General features: G+C 42.7%; 1 protein-coding gene across 1 annotated transcript in view; it reads left to right on the forward strand.

The window, feature by feature from the left end:
- LOC128698593 (crustacyanin-A2 subunit) overlaps positions 1-19,176 on the forward strand; it is a 43,279-nt gene that overhangs the window by 19,119 nt on the left and 4,984 nt on the right. The window contains exons 3-8 of the mRNA XM_053790922.2: positions 6,698-6,785; positions 7,590-7,744; positions 10,949-11,140; positions 11,922-12,032; positions 14,617-14,668; positions 15,085-15,200. Of these exons, the coding sequence (XP_053646897.2) occupies positions 6,698-6,785; positions 7,590-7,744; positions 10,949-11,140; positions 11,922-12,032; positions 14,617-14,668; positions 15,085-15,188 (702 nt within the window). The 3' untranslated portion in view covers positions 15,189-15,200. The remainder of the gene's footprint in view (positions 1-6,697; positions 6,786-7,589; positions 7,745-10,948; positions 11,141-11,921; positions 12,033-14,616; positions 14,669-15,084; positions 15,201-19,176) is intronic.

Here is a 19,176-nt window from a genome sequence, read left to right on the forward strand (position 1 = left end):
CACCACTACCACTATCAAAACTACCACTAGTTCTACCACCATTACCACTATCAAAACCTCCACTATTTCTACCACCACTACCACTATCAAAACCACCACTACCACTATCAAAACTACCACTAGTTCTACCACCACTACCACTATCAAAACCTCCACTATTTCTACCACCACTACCACTATCAAAACCACCACTACCACTATCAAAACTACCACTAGTTCTACCACCACTACCACTATCAAAACCTCCACTATTTCTACCACCACTACCACTATCAAAACCACCACTACCACTATCAAAACTACCACTAGTTCTACCACCACTACCACTATCAAAACCACCACTATTTCTACCACCACTACCACTATCAAAACCACCACGAACAGGTATGGTAGGATTGTGGACAGTGGAGTCTGAAGGCACTTTCTGTGGATTCCTTCTCACATTGGTCTTCAGATGCCTGATAGAAGTGTTGAATTGGCAAAATCATATACATGCCTTCAAAGAGGGAGTAGATTACAATCTTAGGGTGTCAGTTAGCAGTTTGAGAACAATAATACGAAAAGAACTTCAATTGAACTTTATTGACTTAAGACTGAGGGAGACTGACACCAGTCAGTCCATCTACCATCATTCTATCATGCAGGAGCAGTCGCATGTCCAACTTGCAACCAGCAACACAAGCAGACTCCGGATGGGTTGTCAGTATCTCTGGCTGAGTTACCAATATCTTGGTGAGGTTAAATCACCTCCACCAGATATAGATATAGATAAACTTGGCCAGCAGATGGACAATTGTCACACCTTATCTGGAGTTTACCTGGGGAGGGATTCGGGCGTCAACGCCCCCGCGGCTCGGTCTGAGATCAGGCCTTGTGGTGGATCAAGGTCTGATCAACCAGGTTGTTGTATCATTATGTGCTGGAATGCGATCAAATTAATGAATTCAGAGACAACTCACTCAGAAATGCTCAAGAAACGTCACAGTATTTTATCCACAGTGGTATATTACCAACCATTCTGTAAAAATACCCTGATTTTGCCCACTGTGAATAATGTATAAGCACTGTACACTAACAGATTATTCAATTGTTACTCGAGAAGTTCATGATCAGCTAGGTTGTGGTGCCTACATTTATAATGCGTGTTGCCAGCACCAATAGCCTGGCTAACCTAGCCTTCAACCAGGCAGGCTGATGTGAGACAGGGCCGCAGGGGTGAGAGTCCCCTGAACCATGAGCAGGTGAACAAGACGGGGGTCATCACTGTCAACAGTCAGGAGGAGAGATGGGAATTTGATCCATTCACGATACGCCACAAGTCTTGCTACCCAAGACCACAGTGAAGATACATTATTATTATAATCAAGGGGGAAGCGCTAAACCCGGAGGATTATACAGCGCCTGGGGGGGGATATGTGGAAGGCATTCAGGCTTAATTCGGGGAACTGGAGCACAGATCCAATTCCCTAAATCAAGAGCCCCTCACCAACATCAAGGAACCTTCCTTGAGGGGAGTGAAGATACAACACACTCTGAAGAAACACCTCTTATTGGGTCCACGTTGCGATCTGTTTAAGATCTTGAGCAGATAAGTTCTACACAGGGTGAAACCTTGTTCTAGTGAAAGATTAGATTAGATTTTGCCACCGAAGTGGCTAGTTTATTGTGCACCCCATATCCATCCTGTGGACGGTATCGCGAGAGCATATGGATACACAAAAGGCCTAGGAACTAGGCCCCAAAGGGTTAACAGGAATACATATGGATTTATATCTACATATCTATAGTTCATTTGTTCCGCAAATGTCTTTTCTTTATCGTGGTCGATATTGTGACATTTACATCCAGCTAAGATCACTCGACCATGGTTGAGACCACACTGGTGGGCAGCTAAGACTACTCGACCATGGTTGAGACCACACTGGTGGTCAGCTAAGATCACACTCGACCATGGTTGAGACCACACTGGTGGTCAGCTAAGATCACACTCGACCATGGTTGAGACCACACTGGTGGTCAGCTAAGATCACACTCGACCATGGTTGAGACCACACTTGTGGTCAGCTAAGATCACACTCGACCATGATTGAGACCACACTGGTGGTCAGCTAAGATCACACTCGACCATGGTTGAGACCACACTGGTGGTCAGCTAAGATCACACTCGACCATGGTTGAGACCACACTGGTGGTCAGCTAAGATCACACTCGAACATGGTTGAGACCACACTGGTGGTCAGCTAAGATCACACTCGACCATGGTTGAGACCACACTGGTGGTCAGCTAAGATCACACTCGACCATGGTTGAGACCACACTGGTGGTCAGCTAAGATCACACTCGACCATGGTTGAGACCACACTGGTGGTCAGCTAAGATCACACTCGACCATGGTTGAGACCACACTGGTGGTCAGCTAAGATCACACTCGACCATGGTTGAGACCACACTGGTGGTCAGCTAAGATCACACTCGAACATGGTTGAGACCACACTGGTGGTCAGCTAAGATCACACTCGACCATGGTTGAGACCACACTGGTGGTCAGCTAAGATCACACTCGACCATGGTTGAGACCACACTGGTGGTCAGCTAAGATCACACTCGACCATGGTTGAGACCACACTGGTGGTCAGCTAAGATCACACTCGACCATGGTTGAGACCACACTGGTGGTCAGCTAAGATCACACTCGACCATGGTTGAGACCACACTGGTGGTCAGCTAAGATCACACTCGAACATGGTTGAGACCACACTGGTGGTCAGCTAAGATCACACTCGACCATGGTTGAGACCACACTGGTGGTCAGCTAAGATCACACTCGACCATGGTTGAGACCACACTGGTGGTCAGCTAAGATCACACTCGACCATGGTTGAGACCACACTGGTGGTCAGCTAAGATCACACTCGACCATGGTTGAGACCACACTGGTGGTCAGCTAAGATCACACTCGACCATGGTTGAGACCACACTGGTGGGCAGCTAAGATCACACTCGACCATGGTTGAGACCACACTGGTGGGCAGCTAAGATCACACTCGACCATGGTTGAGACCACACTGGTGGTCAGCTAAGATCACACTCGACCATGGTTGAGACCACACTGGTGGTCAGCTAAGATCACACTCGACCATGGTTGAGACCACACTGGTGGGCAGCTAAGATCACATTCGACAATATTACGCCAGCAAAACAGGCAAGTGTGTTACCAGTGGTCACAGCAATCACATCTTAACCATACTTGATATACTGGTTACATAGTCTACAACCAGCCACAGACAGTACAGACAGGTAGAAATTTAATTCATAGAGTAACTAAACACAAAAGTCTGTTAGATAAGCACACCTAAAGTCGGTACCTGACCAGATGGGCTGTGGCTCGTACGTTGGATTGTGTGCAGCCAACAGTAACAGCCTGGATGATCAATCCCTGATCCACCATGAGGCCTGGTCGCAGACCGGGCCGCGGGGGCGTTGACCCCTGGAACTCTCCCCAAGTAAACTCTAGGTAAACAGTTCAGAAATTTTCCAGCATGTCAAGAAGCAAAACCATAATATCAACTGGGAAGCTCTACCAGTATATATATATATATATATATATATATATATATATATATATATATATATATATATATATATATATATATATATATATATATATATATATATATATATACTGTGACCAGGCCTCCTGGTGGATCAGCGCCTGATCAACCAGGCTGTTGCTGCTGGCTGCACGCAAACCAACGTACGAGCCACAGCCCGGCTGATCAGGAACTGACTTTAGGTGCTTGTCCAGTGCCAGCTTGAAGACTGCCAGGGGTCTGTTGGTAATCCCCCTTATGTGTGCTGGGAGGCAGTTGAACAGTCTCGGGCCCCTGACACTTATTGTATGGTCTCTTAACGTGCTAGTGACACCCCTGCTTTTCATTGGGGGGATGGTGCATCGTCTGCCAAGTCTTTTGCTTTCGTAGTGAGTGATTTTCGTGTGCAAGTTCGGTACTAGTCCCTCTAGGATTTTCCAGGTGTATATAATCAGGTATCTCTCCCTCCTGCGTTCCAGGGAATACAGGTTTATAAACCTCAAGCGCTCCCAATAATTGAGGTGTTATATATAAATATTATATATATATATATATATATGTATATTATATATATATATATATATATATATATATATATATATATATATATATATATATATATACATATATATATATATATATATGTGTGTGTGTGTGTGTGTGTGTGTGTGTGTGTGTGTGTGTGTAGGTGTCTTGTTCCACTAGTAATAATGTTGACTAAAAAAAGACATTATGGCAGGATACTTTTTAGTTGATGCTCGGCTCTTTTTTAATTCTATGATTTGACAGATGTGGTTAAAGGAGAAATCAGAAGCAGAGGTAACTCAATTATTATTATTATTATTATAATCATGGGGGAGCGCTAAACCCGTAGGATTATACAGCGCATGTAGGGGGGGATGGAAGGTATTCAGGCTCAATTCAGGGAACTGGAGCACAGATCCAATTCCCTGGATCTAGAGTCCCTCATCAGCATCAAGGAACCTCCCTTGAGGGGAGAGGTAACTCAAGTTCGGCTTATTCAGCTGACGCCATGACAAACAAAACAATAGATCCCACAAACAATATATAAATGATATGATACAACCACAAGATGATGTGTACGACTGAAGTTACTCCTCGGTCCTGTGGTATGGGATCACATTTATTGCTATCAGTACCCATCAATAGACTTGAAAAGAGATGACATCCAAGCGATACATTGTCTCAACTAAGGTTTCCAGTCTACCAGTTAGTTTAATAAGTTTATTATGCACCCCATACCCATCCTGTGGGCGGTAGTCCAAAGATTACAGAGGTACATAATGGATCCAGAGACTGGACCCCAAAGTCATGATAGCTGAACTAGTTTACAAAGGTAATGAACTCCAGGTAGATCTGGTCACAATGATGACCAAGGTCTACCACAGTGTTTTATTTTTTATCAATGTGTCAAGATCTACAGCCTCTTTCCAGTAAACCTGAGCCAGGGTGGTTGGTTTATCGGGCTTAAAGTGTATCGACTACCCAAATGGTCATTATGGCTGTAAAGGAACCTGCTCACCACCAGTCAAGAATACATTAATCCCTATAATAGGGATTAAAATAAACTCTCAGCGTATACACACTAAGAGAGACTTTTATTATTATTATTATTATTATTATTATTATTATCACACTGGCCCATTCCCACCAAGGCAGGGTGGCCCGAAAAAGAAAAACTTTCACCATCATTCACTCCATCACTGTCTTGCCAGAAGGGTGCTTTACACTACAGTTTTTAAACTGCAACATTAACACCCCTTCTTCAGAGTGCAGACACATCTCGGTGTATATAACTTGTGTGAACCCATTATGTACCTCTGTAATCTCTTGACTACCGCTCACAGGATAATAATAATAATAATAATCTTTATTTCTACAGGTACATGATACAACTTATACAAACCATAGCTGACATCAATGGCACACTATATAGAAAGCCCCTGGTTATGAAGAGCATTTCCCGCAACTTTGGATAATCTTGTCCCCTAGTATGCGACCCACATCAGTCGACTAACACCCAGGTACCTACTTGTTGCTAGGTGAACAGGGACACGCCCAGTGTTTCCAGCCTTACCGGGGATCGACCCACGGACACTCAGTGTATGAGTTGAGTGCGGTACCAACCGAGCCAAAGGCTACATAGCAAAAATATTAAACTAAAACCTGAATGTAGGTGGTGGGTACCAATGTTCCTGCGCCCCGCAACATCACGTACCGATCACTCTCCTATTAACAGCAAGTGGTTATGACGAGGGAACAATCCTATCTCTCTTTTCAGTGATGCTCGTGTGACAGGGGAACTGTTTTTGTTTAGACAAAACTGGATGCATCAGCAGTGTGTTGTTGCTGTTGGAACACTCACAGGGTGTTGCTACCATATTCTGTGTGATAGTTACATTGTGACATCCCCAGTGTGCCTCTACCCTATTCTGTATGATAGTTACATTGTAACATCCCCCGGTGTTCTATCGCCGTATTCTGTATGACAGTTACATTGTAACATCCCCAGTGTGTTATCACCCTATTCTGTATGATAGTTAAATTGTAACATCCCCCAGTGTTCTATCGCCCTATTCTGTATGATAGTTACATTGTAACATCCCCCGGTGTTCTATCGCCGTATTCTGTATGACAGTTACATTGTAACATCCCCAGTGTGTTATCACCCTATTCTGTATGATAGTTAAATTGTAACATCCCCCAGTGTTCTATCGCCCTATTCTGTATGATAGTTACATTGTAATATCCCCAGTGTGCCTCTATCCTATTCTGTATGATTGGTAAAACTTGCAGAGTGTAGCTAGCCTATTCTATGTGATATTTACATCGTGGGAAGAAAAGCTAGCTATATTTCGTACACAAGGTAATGACATCTGTCAGCCTGAGCTGGGAGACTTCACCAGGACGAACGACAAGGATATAGGATTATAGGTTCACCAGTTACAGTTGCTTTATTTTTCCTTTCAAAGAATCGTAGTATACACGGGAAGTAATGGTTATACAGACTCCTATAATACACACACAAATCGTCCAACAAATAGTGTTGAGAAAAAAATGTTATAGAATTCTGTGGTTCCTTGCAGTACGCGGGGCTGTGGTTCGACATCGAGAGTGTACCCAATGAGTACCAACACACCAAGCAGTGTATCATACAGTACTACACGTGGACAGGTGAGTGTACCCGACGAGTACTAACACATTTAGTGTAACACAGTATTACACCTGGATAGGTGAGTGTATTCGAGTACCAGCACTAAGCAGTGTTTCAGTATTACAACTGGATAGGTGAGTGTACTCAACGAGTACCAACACACTAAACAGTATGTAAGCTAAGCCTGTAGGTTCAATAGTGGAAAAATTTTTCAAGTGTCAAGGGATTTATAATATACATAACAGGTTCTTAGAACTGACTGGCTGGAAGCCTTGACAGCATCACTTGTTGTTGGCAAATGTAGATTTTGCTCCCTTTTCTCCATAAGATGCAAGAGAGCAAGCCTGATTTAAAAATATGATAACTTACGTATTTCCAAACAATATAATACCAATTCTGTCATATTTATGCACATCAGTGCTGAAAATTTCAAATGCCAGGAAACATCTCAGATCACCTTGCACCGTCGAAATTTGCTGGAAAAAGTGACACAACGTTTTTTGGTTAATCTTTATAAATAGCGAAAAGATGTCCCAGTGAGTGTGACCAGATATGAACATATAAATAATTCATTATCTTTGTAACTTGTTCAGCTATCAGAACTTTGGGGCCCAGCCCCTGGACTCATTATGTACCTCTGTAATCTTTTGACTACCCCCAACAGGATGGGTATAGAGTGCATAATAAAGATATGTAGCTGTTAGGAGCAAAATATAGAGGAAGTAGGAATGATGTGGCGATGGCCAGGTTTCACTTATCAGCCCATCAAATCAGTCTCCTACTGCTGGCCACACGCAAATATAGTTTCTCTCCTGGTGTTATAGGAACACACATGGACGTGGCGACGAGGGGTCTTTCCGAGAAAGGAAAAAAAGTACAACAAGGAGCAGTCATGCATAAAGAAATAGAGGCTACTGATAATCCTGACCCGGCCTATATGACAGTGGTGGCCAGTGGTGTCCCCGAAGCTCCATATCAGGTAAGTTTATTCAGGCACAGGTACACATAAGTACAATTATCATACATAGTGTAAATTGCCTAGGAGAGCCCCAAAAAAGTCAAAGTGATTTATTTCCATTGTGGGCTTGTAACACCCTGCCAACACATTACTACCACACTGCTGCCAAACTATCAACCTTAGATCGCTTCCCCATGAATATAATAATACTGGGGAGCCATTGTAGTTTATAATTGTCATGGATTGGTTGGTTTATTAGTTTAAAGTCGAATTTATCTTTTGCACCACCAGTCAAAAATATTTTAATCCTTAAAATAGGGATTAAATTAAGTTTTCAACATATATATACTGAGAAATAATCACGTACCTAAAATAGAGATTAAATTAAGCTCTCAGCATTGAGAAATAATCACTTCTCAATGTATATAATTATTTTCATAGGATTTCTTTATGCTTTAAAGCATCTAAATAATGTATACCTGGAGTTTACCTGGAGAGAGTTCCGGGGGTCAACGTCCCCGCGGCCAGGTTGTGACCAGGCCTCCTGGTGGATCAGAGCCTGATCAACCAGGCTGTTACTGCTGGCTGCACGCAAACCAACGTACGAGCCACAGCCCAGCTGGTCAGGAACCGACTTTAGGTGCTTGTCCAGTGCCAGCTTGAAGACTGCCAGGGGTCTGTTGGTAATCCCCCTTTGTATGCTGGGAGGCAGTTGAACAGTCTCGAGCCCCTGACACTTATTGTATGGTCTCTTAATGTGCTAGTGACACCCCTGCTTTCCATTGGGGGGATGTTGCATCGTCTGCTAAGTCTTTTGCTTTCGTAGTTTACCTGGAGTTTACCTGGAGAGAGTTCCGGGGGTCAACGCCCCCGCGGCCCGGTCTGAGACCAGGCCTGGTGGATCAGAGCCTGATCAACCAGGCTGTTGCTGCTGGCTGCACGCAAACCAACATACGAGCCACAGCCCGGCTGATCCGGAACTGACTTTAGGTGCTTGTCCAGTGCCAGCTTGAAGACTGCCAGGGGTCTGTTGGTAATCCCCCTTATGTATGCTGGGAGGCAGTTGAACAGTCTCAGGCCCCTGACACTTAACCCCTGCTTTCCATTGGGGGGATGTTGCATCGTCTGGTAAGTTTTTTGCTTTCGTAGTGAGTGATTTTCGTGTGCAAGTTCGGTATTAGTCCCTCTAGGATTTTCCAGGTGTATATAATCATGTATCTCTCCCTCCTGCGTTCCAGGGAATACAGGTTCAGGAACCTCAAGTGCTCCCAGTAATTGAGGTGTTTTATCTCCGTTATGCGCGCCGTGAAGGTTCTCTGTACATTTTCTAGGTCAGCAATTTCACCTGCCTTAAAAGGTGCTGTTAGTGTGCAGCAATATTCCAGCCTAGATAGAACAAGTGACCTGAAGAGTGTCATCATGGGCTTGGCCTGCCTAGTTTTGAAGGTTCTCATTATCCATCCTGTCATTTTTCTAGCAGATGCGATTGATACAATGTTATGGTCCTTGAAGGTGAGATCCTCCGACATGATCACTCCCAGGTCTTTGACGTTGGTGTTTCGCTCTATTTTGTGGCCAGAATTTGTTTTGTACTCTGATGAAGATTTAATTTCCTCGTGTTTACCATATCTGAGTAATTGAAATTTCTCATCGTCAAACTTCATATTGTTTTCTGCAGCCCACTGAAAGATTTGGTTGATGTCCGCCTGGAGCCTTGCAGTGTCTGCAATGGAAGACACTGTCATGCAGATTCGGGTGTCATCTGCAAAGGAAGACACGGTGCTGTGGCTGACATCCTTGTCTATGTCAGATATGAGGATGAGGAACAAGATGGGAGCGAGTACTGTGCCTTGTGGAACAGAGCTTTTCACCGTAGCTGCCTCGGACTTTACCCTGTTGACTACTACTCTCTGTGTTCTGTTAGTGAGGAAATTATAGATCCATCGACCGACTTTTCCTGTTATTCCTTTAGCACGCATTTTGTGCGCTATTACGCCATGGTCACACTTGTCGAAGGCTTTTGCAAAGTCTGTATATATTACATCTGCATTCTTTTTGTCTTCTAGTGCATCTAGGACCTTGTCGTAGTGATCCAAAAGTTGAGACAGACAGGAGCGACCTGTTCTAAACCCATGTTGCCCTGGGTTGTGTAACTGATGGGTTTCTAGATGGGTGGTGATCTTGCTTCTTAGGACCCTTTCAAAGATTTTTATGATATGGGATGTTAGTGCTATCAGTCTGTAGTTCTTTGCTGTTGCTTTACTGCCCCCTTTGTGGAGTGGGGCTATGTCTGTTGTTTTTAGTAACTGTGGGACGACCCCCGTGTCCATGCTCCCTCTCCATAGGATGGAAAAGGCTCGTGATAGGGGCTTCTTGCAGTTCTTGATGAACACGGAGTTCCATGAGTCTGGCCCTGGGGCAGAGTGCATGGGCATGTCATTTATCGCCTGTTCGAAGTCACTTGGCGTCAGGATAACATCGGATAGGCTTGTGTTAACCAAATTCTGTGGCTCTCTCATAAAAAATTCATTTTGATCTTCGACTCTCAGTCTGGTTAGCGGCTTGCTAAAAACTGAGTCATATTGGGACTTGAGTAGCTCACTCATTTCCTTGCTGTCATCTGTGTAGGACCCATCTTGTTTAAGTAGGGGTCCAATACTGGACGTTGTTCTCGACTTTGATTTGGCATAGGAGAAGAAATACTTTGGGTTTCTTTCGATTTCATTTATGGCTTTTAGTTCTTCCCGCGATTCCTGACTCCTAAAGGATTCTTTAAGCTTAAGTTCGATGCTTGCTATTTCTCTGACCAGTGTCTCCCTACGCATTTCAGATATATTGACCTCTTTTAGCCGCTCTGTTATTCTTTTCCGTCGCCTGTAAAGGGAGCGCCTGTCTCTTTCTGTTTTACATCTACTCCTCCTTTTTCTTAGAGGAATAAGCCTTGTGCATACATCGAGTGCCACCGAGTTAATCTGTTCTAGGCATAAGTTGGGGTCTGTGTTGCTTAGTATATCTTCCCAGCTTATATCGGTTAGGATTCAATAAATACTTAGATATACAGTGGATATCTAACAACGTTTCGCCCAGACAGCAGCTTTAATAAAGATAGATAAATGGTATAAAATAACGACACGATGGAAAAAATAGACAAATGCGGTATAAATAGATAAAATGTACTTACATTGTATTCCTGTTCCGTGTGTGTGTGTGTGTGTTTGTGTACAGATCGTGGCTACCGACTACAGAAGCTACTCCTGTGTGTATTCCTGCATCGAGTACTTCGGGTTTAGAGCAGAGTTCTCGTGGGTGTTTGGTCGTACGCCCACACTGCCGCCCACCACCATCGCTATCTGCCACCACGCCCTCACTACCATGGGCGTTGACCCCGAGAAAATGAACACTATCTTACAGGGAGAGGTGAGTCCTCTTGAGTTGAATTATGGAGAGTTAGCTTGAGAAACGTGCTCTCAGTGAACGTTTCGCTCTGTGTAAAGCTTGGTCATGTCATGATTTAACCTCCGCACCGAGCGAAACGTTGTCCTCAGTGCGATATTTGGAGTCAGTGTTTGGATCCTGAGTCCGTGTGTCTCTGGCAGGTAGGTGATGATCGTTCTTCTGGAAGAAATAATATAGGTGACCCTTATGCATCCCATATCTATGATGCGGATGGTAGTCTAAAGATTACAGAGGTACAAAATAGGTTCAGGGACTGTACCTCAACATTAAAGAGACACATAATGGATCCAGGGACTGTACCTCAACATTACAGGGGCACATAAGTACTGTGTGACAAAGGTCTCAATACAACTAAGGCATTGTGGTTGACTTCCAGGCAAAGCGTCCAAGAGGACGCCTTCTGTCATTACCACTGTAACCTGTTCAGCTATCATAACTTTGGGGCCCAATCCCTGGACCTATTATTTACCTCTGGAATCTCTTGACTACCCGCAAGATAAGTATGGTGCATAATACACTAAATTAAACGAAACTGTCAAGAAGGCCACCCCTCTGATTTTTTTTATTTTAAATCTCTAAGCTATCCCACCGATTCTATCTAGTTATATATTTGTGAATCATGAAAGACAAACATATATTAACTGAAGTCAGTTTTATGCATACAAACTCTCAAACAAATTAATGTTATGGTCAGATACAGAATGATTTAAATCTAACATTTTTTTCACATTTATGCCAACAGGAGTGTCCATACTCTCAAAAACTGGAGACAATGTTGGCTGAGAGTGAGCAGTACCTGTTGGAAATTTTGGGACCATATGTGCCTACCACTACTACCTTACCACCAGTCATGGTACCTGCAGCTCAGTCACGATTTAATAATAATAATAATAATAATAATAATAATAATAATAATAACTTTATTTACTACAAGTACATGTACAAGGTATACAGATCATAGCTGACGTCAATGATTTGATACTATATAGAAAGCCGCTTGTTATGCTGAGAATTTCGAGCAAATTAGGTCAGTTTTGTTCGAGGATGCGACCCATACCAGTCGATTAACACCCAGGTACCTATTTTAAGCTGATGAGTGAACAGGGACAGCAGGTGTCTTCAGGAAACACGTCCCTAATGTTTTCCAGTCGTACCGGAGAGATTTATAGGTCAGTAGACTTGAATCACACAAGACAATAGACGAATGTTTTTTGACACAGCACGTAAGACAATAGTCGAATGCTTTTTTAACACAAAACAATAGACAAACAGTTTACAACACTTAAGACAAAAGATAAATACTGTTTAATTCTAAGACTGCCTTCAGTGCACTGCATAACTATGATTTTTTTTCCATACATAATAGAACCGACAATAAACATTCTTAACAACACACAATAGCCTCGTTAATGTGTGTTTTACACAATAACTAAATTTACATAAGTAATGTAAATTATTGAATATTTCAAGTAAATTCAGATATTTGTTTTGATAGGTTGTGAAAATGGGACGGGAGGAGGACTATGATAGGATAGAACAAGTGGGAAAGGTTGTGGGTAGACAGGAGAGAGACAGACAGACAGAGTAAAGATAGGTTAAGTAGCTTGCACCAACTTGGGTGACTTTAAAGTTAGTAGTTTCTGTCACACAGTGACCAGTGTTTATTAAGTGTGTTAGTTTTTTTTTTTTTTTACCAGTCCGCGGTGGCCTGGTGGCTAAAGCTCTCGCATCACACGGTGAGCGTCTGGATTCGATTCCCGGCTAGGGTAGAAACATTGAGAGTGTTTCCTTACACCGGTTGTCTCTGTTCACCCATCAGTAAAATGGGTACCTGAGTGTTAGTGGACTTGTGTGGGTCGCATCCTGGGATAAAACTGAACTAATTTGCGGGAAATGCTCAGTGTAACAAGCAGCTTTTTATATAGTAGTATGTCATTGATGTCTGCTATGGTCTGTATACCTTGTACATGTATACCTTGTACATGTATACCTTGTACATGTATACCTTGTACATTTATACCTTGTACATGTATACCTTGTGCATGTATACCTTGTACATTTATACCTTGTACATTTATACCTTGTACATTTATACCTTGTACATGTATACCTTGTACATGTATACCTTGTACATATACTTGAGAAATGTACATGTATACCTTGTACATTTATACCTTGTACATTTATACCTTGTACATTTATACCTTGTACATGTATACCTTGTACATGTATACCTTGTACATATACTTGAGAAATGGAAGGTTTTGGTTAATTCATCTATCTGCATTTAATTCCCTTTTTAGCAGTGCTATATGACCCTTACGGTTTAACGTTTAATTTGCTGATAATAATGTAATTTCTTTTGAACGTGTGTTCACCAGTGACCCTATAATTCCATTCTTATTCAACAATGAACAAATTACCTTATTTTCCGGCATATAAGGCGCACCTTTTTGCAGTCTTGGAAAAATCAGCCTGCTCCTTATATGCTCAATGTTAAGGGTAGGCTTTGGGTTAGGCTTTAGCATAAAGTAATAAGATAATTAACCCTTGTGTGGAAAATACTGTATATATTTTCCGGAAATACGGTAATTTATAGGTAAATAGATGCCCTATATTGTATTTTTAAAAGAAGTATGTTATCGAAAATGGGAAACCTGCGGCTGGGGAGGAGACTCGCCATTTTGTTTGAATTGGACACTAACGGTAGTGTATAATGGGAAGAATTTTTCGTGCTCTAGAGGTTAAAATTGAGCTGACACCTCTCAAATAGGAGACGAAATTGTTGGATGTGCATTCCTGCATAACTTGAGATATCAGGCGACTGGACAAGACAGCTCCAGGAACCCCAGCTAAGTCATGTCTATATTATGTTTATAGTTCTGGCCAGTATTATCATGAATGTAGACAGGGGGGGGTTTTCTGAGTATGATACACCTTAATCTCCAGTCAAATTGGTAAATTTTTAAGATATTCTCCTTCTGTTATGTAAATGTGTTTATATATAATCATTCTTTATTTTAATATACAGTCCACAAATTTATATATTTACCAGCATTCCTGGTGATGTATATTTCATTTATAAGTAATAGGTCCAGAGCAACTTGTGGATATGACAGTGGTAGGTATCGAAGGGGGACATTTTTTGCGACCTAGGTGTCCCAAATTCCTACTTGTCTAACTGATAAATAATAATTATCTTTGTTCATTTACTGTTATGTATATAATGATACATTCAGCTAAATGTAATTTTCCACACCTTGATTATGATTACTAATTTATCATTATGCTACTTTTGCCTTATATGCCGGAAAATACGATATCTATTACGTTCACTAGTGAACATAACTGTTAGCTGGTAGATATATGATGCCAGGGAAATGAGTGATTAAAGCCATGTACTGCCGTGTGAATGATGATATGCTTTATGCTTACAGGCTAGCCAAGATGTTGAAGGAGGAGTCCAGCAGCTAGCATCACACCGTAAAGGTTAGCTGAACCTTTGTTATATTTTGCAATGTAAAATACACACACACGCACACACACACACACACACACACACACACACACACACACACACACACACACACACACACACACACACACACACACACACACACACACACACACACGATAAGGCTCTTGGAGCAGGGAGTAGACTTAGTAACGACCAGCGAAGAGGCGGCTGCAGGAGCTGTGAATCGACCCCTGCAACACAAACAGGTGAGTACACACACACACACACACACAGGAGCTGTGAATCGACCCCTGCAATCACAGATAGGTGAGTGTACACATAATATCACACACAAGATGAGTATAGAATGCATAATTAAAATATTAATCTAACTTCATATCATAAAATGTTCCCTTCCCGATCTATAACTGAGTGTTTGTTTTGGCAGATGATGGAGCTAAGAGCCCTAACAGCAGCAACAGCAGACACAGCAGCAGTGTCTCCTTCTTGCTAGCTACTTTCTTACTTACAATACGACCTCTCTATGGTTAGACTAACTCTCAGGTAAGGACCCGCTAGGAATGAATGTGTAGTAGGGATACAAAGAAAGCCACTAACATGCGGTGTATTTCGGGATAAGAGAGAAGAGCAGACAGAAAGCTAACCAAAAATTACGGCGTAATGTGTTAGTGACCCTATAATGTCAAAATAAGAAAACAGACTAACCCCCCCCCCAAAAAAAAAAAGATAATGGGGAGGGATTTGACCTGCACCTGCCTCTTCTTGCGGGGAGCATTGGGGACATACAACACATACAGCCATTGGTCTTGTGGCCTGGTAGGCAACGGTCTCGCCTGGCACACTGAGTGTCCGTGGTTCAATCCCTGGCAAGGGTGAAACATTGGGCGTGTTTCCTTACACCTGCTGTCCCTGTTCACATAGCATTATTATTATGGGGAGCGCTAAACCCGTAGGGATTATACGGGGCCTGTAGGGGGTGTGAAAGGCATTCAAGGAACTGGAGCACGGATCCAATTTCCTAGATCAAGAGCCCCTCACTAGCGTCAATGAATCTTCCTTGAGGGGTGTTCACCTAGCAGCAAGTAGGTCCCTAGGTGTTAGTGGAATGGGGGACAAGACTGAAGAATCACAATGGAAATAAGGCAGACAGTCATCGATGACTCCTGGGTGGCTAACCTTCCCCGAGTTATCCTGGGTGACTAACTCTCCCCGGGGTTAAAGATCCGTTCAAAATCCTATCTTATCTTATCTTAACTTCCTTCTTATCTCTCACTTTGGTAGTTAGTTTAATATGTTTATTATGCACCCCATACCCATCCTGTGGGCGGTAGTCAAAAGATTACAGAGGTACATAATGGGTCCAGGGACTGGGCCTCAAAGTTTTGATAGCTGAGCAAGTTACAGAGGTAATGAATTCACAATTTACAAAGGTAGTGAACTCACAATTTACAAAGGTAATGAACTCCAGGTAGGTCTAGTCACAATCATGGCCCGGTGGCCTGGTGGCTAAAGCTCCCGCTTCACACAACAAACATTAAAAATCAGGAACGTGACGGTAAGCTGTCCAATATACAAAAAGAGTTAGAAACAGAAATACAAATAGCTAGAGCTTCATTTAAGGTTATTAATATAATATTCAAGAGGTTGCTAGTAGAATTGCAGTAAATCAACCATTCAAATCATTATGAAGCTGTGTGTAGTCTGTGGTCAGTCAAACAAACGGGCCTCCACATGGATAAATTGTCATTTTTGTGGAAATTGGTGTCACGCCCCTTGTGCAGATATCCAAGAACTAGCTACAAGCAGTATTAAAACAGAGAAGTGTTTCTGGGTATGCCCAAATGAGGAAAATCTGTGGACTAAAATCACAAGGGTATTAAAAGAGGACAACATCAAAGCTGCTTTCATAGAAAACCTGGAAGCTTTCTACAACAGATGGGAACATAAAAAGTCTGGGCTGAATGGTACTGCCCTTGATACTGGCCATGTAGTCACAAACTGTAAGGCTGGAGGTGATGTCCTGGGAGACAGTAATAGTAAAGCTGGAGGTGCTGTCCTGGGAGACAGTAATGGTGAAGCTGGAGGTGCTGTCCTGGGAGACAGTAATGGTGAAGCTGGAGGTGCTGTCCTGGGAGACAGAAATGGTGAAGCTGGAGATACTGTCCTGGGAGACAGTAATGGTGAAGCTGGAGATTTTGTCCAGGTAGTCGGGAATTATACGCAGGAAGGAATACATATAAATGACCTCATAGGGGATAGGAGCCATAGTAGGGAAACAAGTGTAGTCAAAGATAAGATAAAACCAATATTGCAAACTAGAAATACCGCAGGAAATAGCAAACAAGAGGACTCCAATAGCAATAGTGAGGATAAATTACCAAAAACAACTGGTGGGAGCTCCATTGTTGGTGCTAGGGAGGATAGAAGTAAGACAGGGAAACATGCACCAACAGGGAATACAGTCACAGAAACCCAAGGCAAGCGGAAACCAAGCCTGTGCACATACTATGCACTTGGTATCTGCTGGCATGGGAAATCTGGAAAAACAGATGGGACGTGCAACTTTGACCACCCTAGAAAATGCCATGCCCATATGACAACAGGAAAATGCAAACTCCCTTCCTGTAAGCTTTTTCACCCTGAAATGTGTACCTCTTCAGTACAGGAAAGACTGTGCTATAACTTAAATTGCCAGGCATACCATCTAAAGGGGACAAAAAGATACAAAACATCCAGGCCATGGGAAAACCTGGGTAGCCACAGCCACTCAAGAGGGAGAGGTTTTTTAGTGCCAGGAAGGAAAAAAAACTGGCAGGAAATGGCAGAAATCGTACACCAAATCCAGTCATTCCTGGAGTGGAACCACAGTCGATGGCCTCCACTCCAAACCAACAGATACAGATACTAATGCCGGAAAAAAAATCCCCCCCCCAGTACCAACAATACCACCAGTCCGATAACATTCTTCTTTGCAAATATACAGGGTCTAAAGCCAGCAACAAACAACAAAATACCTTTCATCCGTGGACTGCTTGCAGAGGCAAAGGCAATGTTCGCGGCTTTCACTGAGACCCACATAAAGGATCACTTGGACAATGAAATATGGATCCCAGGTTACAACCTATACAGATGTGACAGAGTGAACAGGCAAAAGGGGGGGGTTGGCCTGTACATTGCAGAGTCACTTGTTTGCACAGAACTGCTTAATGCCTCAAATGACGTAGTGGAAGTTTTAGCAGTAAAGGTCGAGAACCAAAACCTAGTCATTGTGGTAGTCTACAAGCCTCCGGATGCAACATCCCAGCAATTCCAGGAACAGCTGTTAAAAATTGACCACTGTCTGGAAAATCTTCCAGCTCCTGCACCCAACATCTTGCTCCTGGGGGATTTCAACTTAAGGCACCTAAAATGGAGGAATATAGCAAATAATATTGTTGCAGTAATAACACCAGGAGGCAGCTCTGATGAAAACTCACACTCACACGAGCTTTTAAATCTCTGCACAAAATTCAATTTAAACCAGCAAATAATAGAGCCTACTAGACTGGAGAATACACTAGACCTCATATTCACTAAAAATGATGATCTGATAAGAAATGTCACCATATCAAAAACAATATACTCAGATCACAACATAATTGAGGTTCAGACATGTATGCGAGGAGCCCCAGACCGACAAAATGAGACTAGTCACGAGGGAGCATTCACCAAATTCAACTTCAATAACAAAAACATAAAGTGGGACCAAGTAAACCAAGTCCTAACCGATATAAGCTGGGAAGATATACTAAGCAACACAGACCCAAACTTATGCCTAGAACAGATTAACTCGGTGGCACTCGATGTATGCACAAGGCTTATTCCTCTAAGAAAAAGGAGGAGTAGATGTAAAATAGAAAGAGACAGGCGCTCCCTTTACAGGCGACGGAAAAGAATAACAGAGCGGCTAAAAGAGGTCAATATATCTGAAATGCGCAGGGAGACACTGGTCAGAGAAATAGCAAGCATCGAACTTAAGCTAAAAGAATCCTTTAGGAGTCAGGAATCGCGGGAAGAACTAAAAGCTATAAATGAAATCGAAAGAAACCCAAAGTATTTCTTCTCCTATGCCAAATCAAAATCGAGAACAACGCCCAGTATTGGGCCCCTACTTAAACAAGATGGGTCCTACACAGATGACAGCAAGGAAATGAGTGAGCTACTCAAGTCCCAATATGACTCAGTTTTTAGCAAGCCGCTAACCAGACTGAGAGTCGAAGATCAAAATGAATTTTTTATGAGAGAGCCACAAAATTTGATTAACAAAAGCCTATCCGATGTTATCCTGACGCCAAATGACTTCGAACAGGCGATAAATGACATGCCCATGCACTCTGCCCCAGGGCCAGACTCATGGAACTCTGTGTTCATCAAGAACTGCAAGAAGCCCCTATCACGAGCCTTTTCCATCCTATGGAGAGGGAGCATGGACACGGGGGTCGTCCCTCAGTTACTAAAAACAACAGACATAGCCCCACTC

Source organism: Cherax quadricarinatus, chromosome 88, assembly GCF_038502225.1.
Source record: "Cherax quadricarinatus isolate ZL_2023a chromosome 88, ASM3850222v1, whole genome shotgun sequence".
NCBI lineage: Eukaryota > Metazoa > Arthropoda > Malacostraca > Decapoda > Parastacidae > Cherax > Cherax quadricarinatus.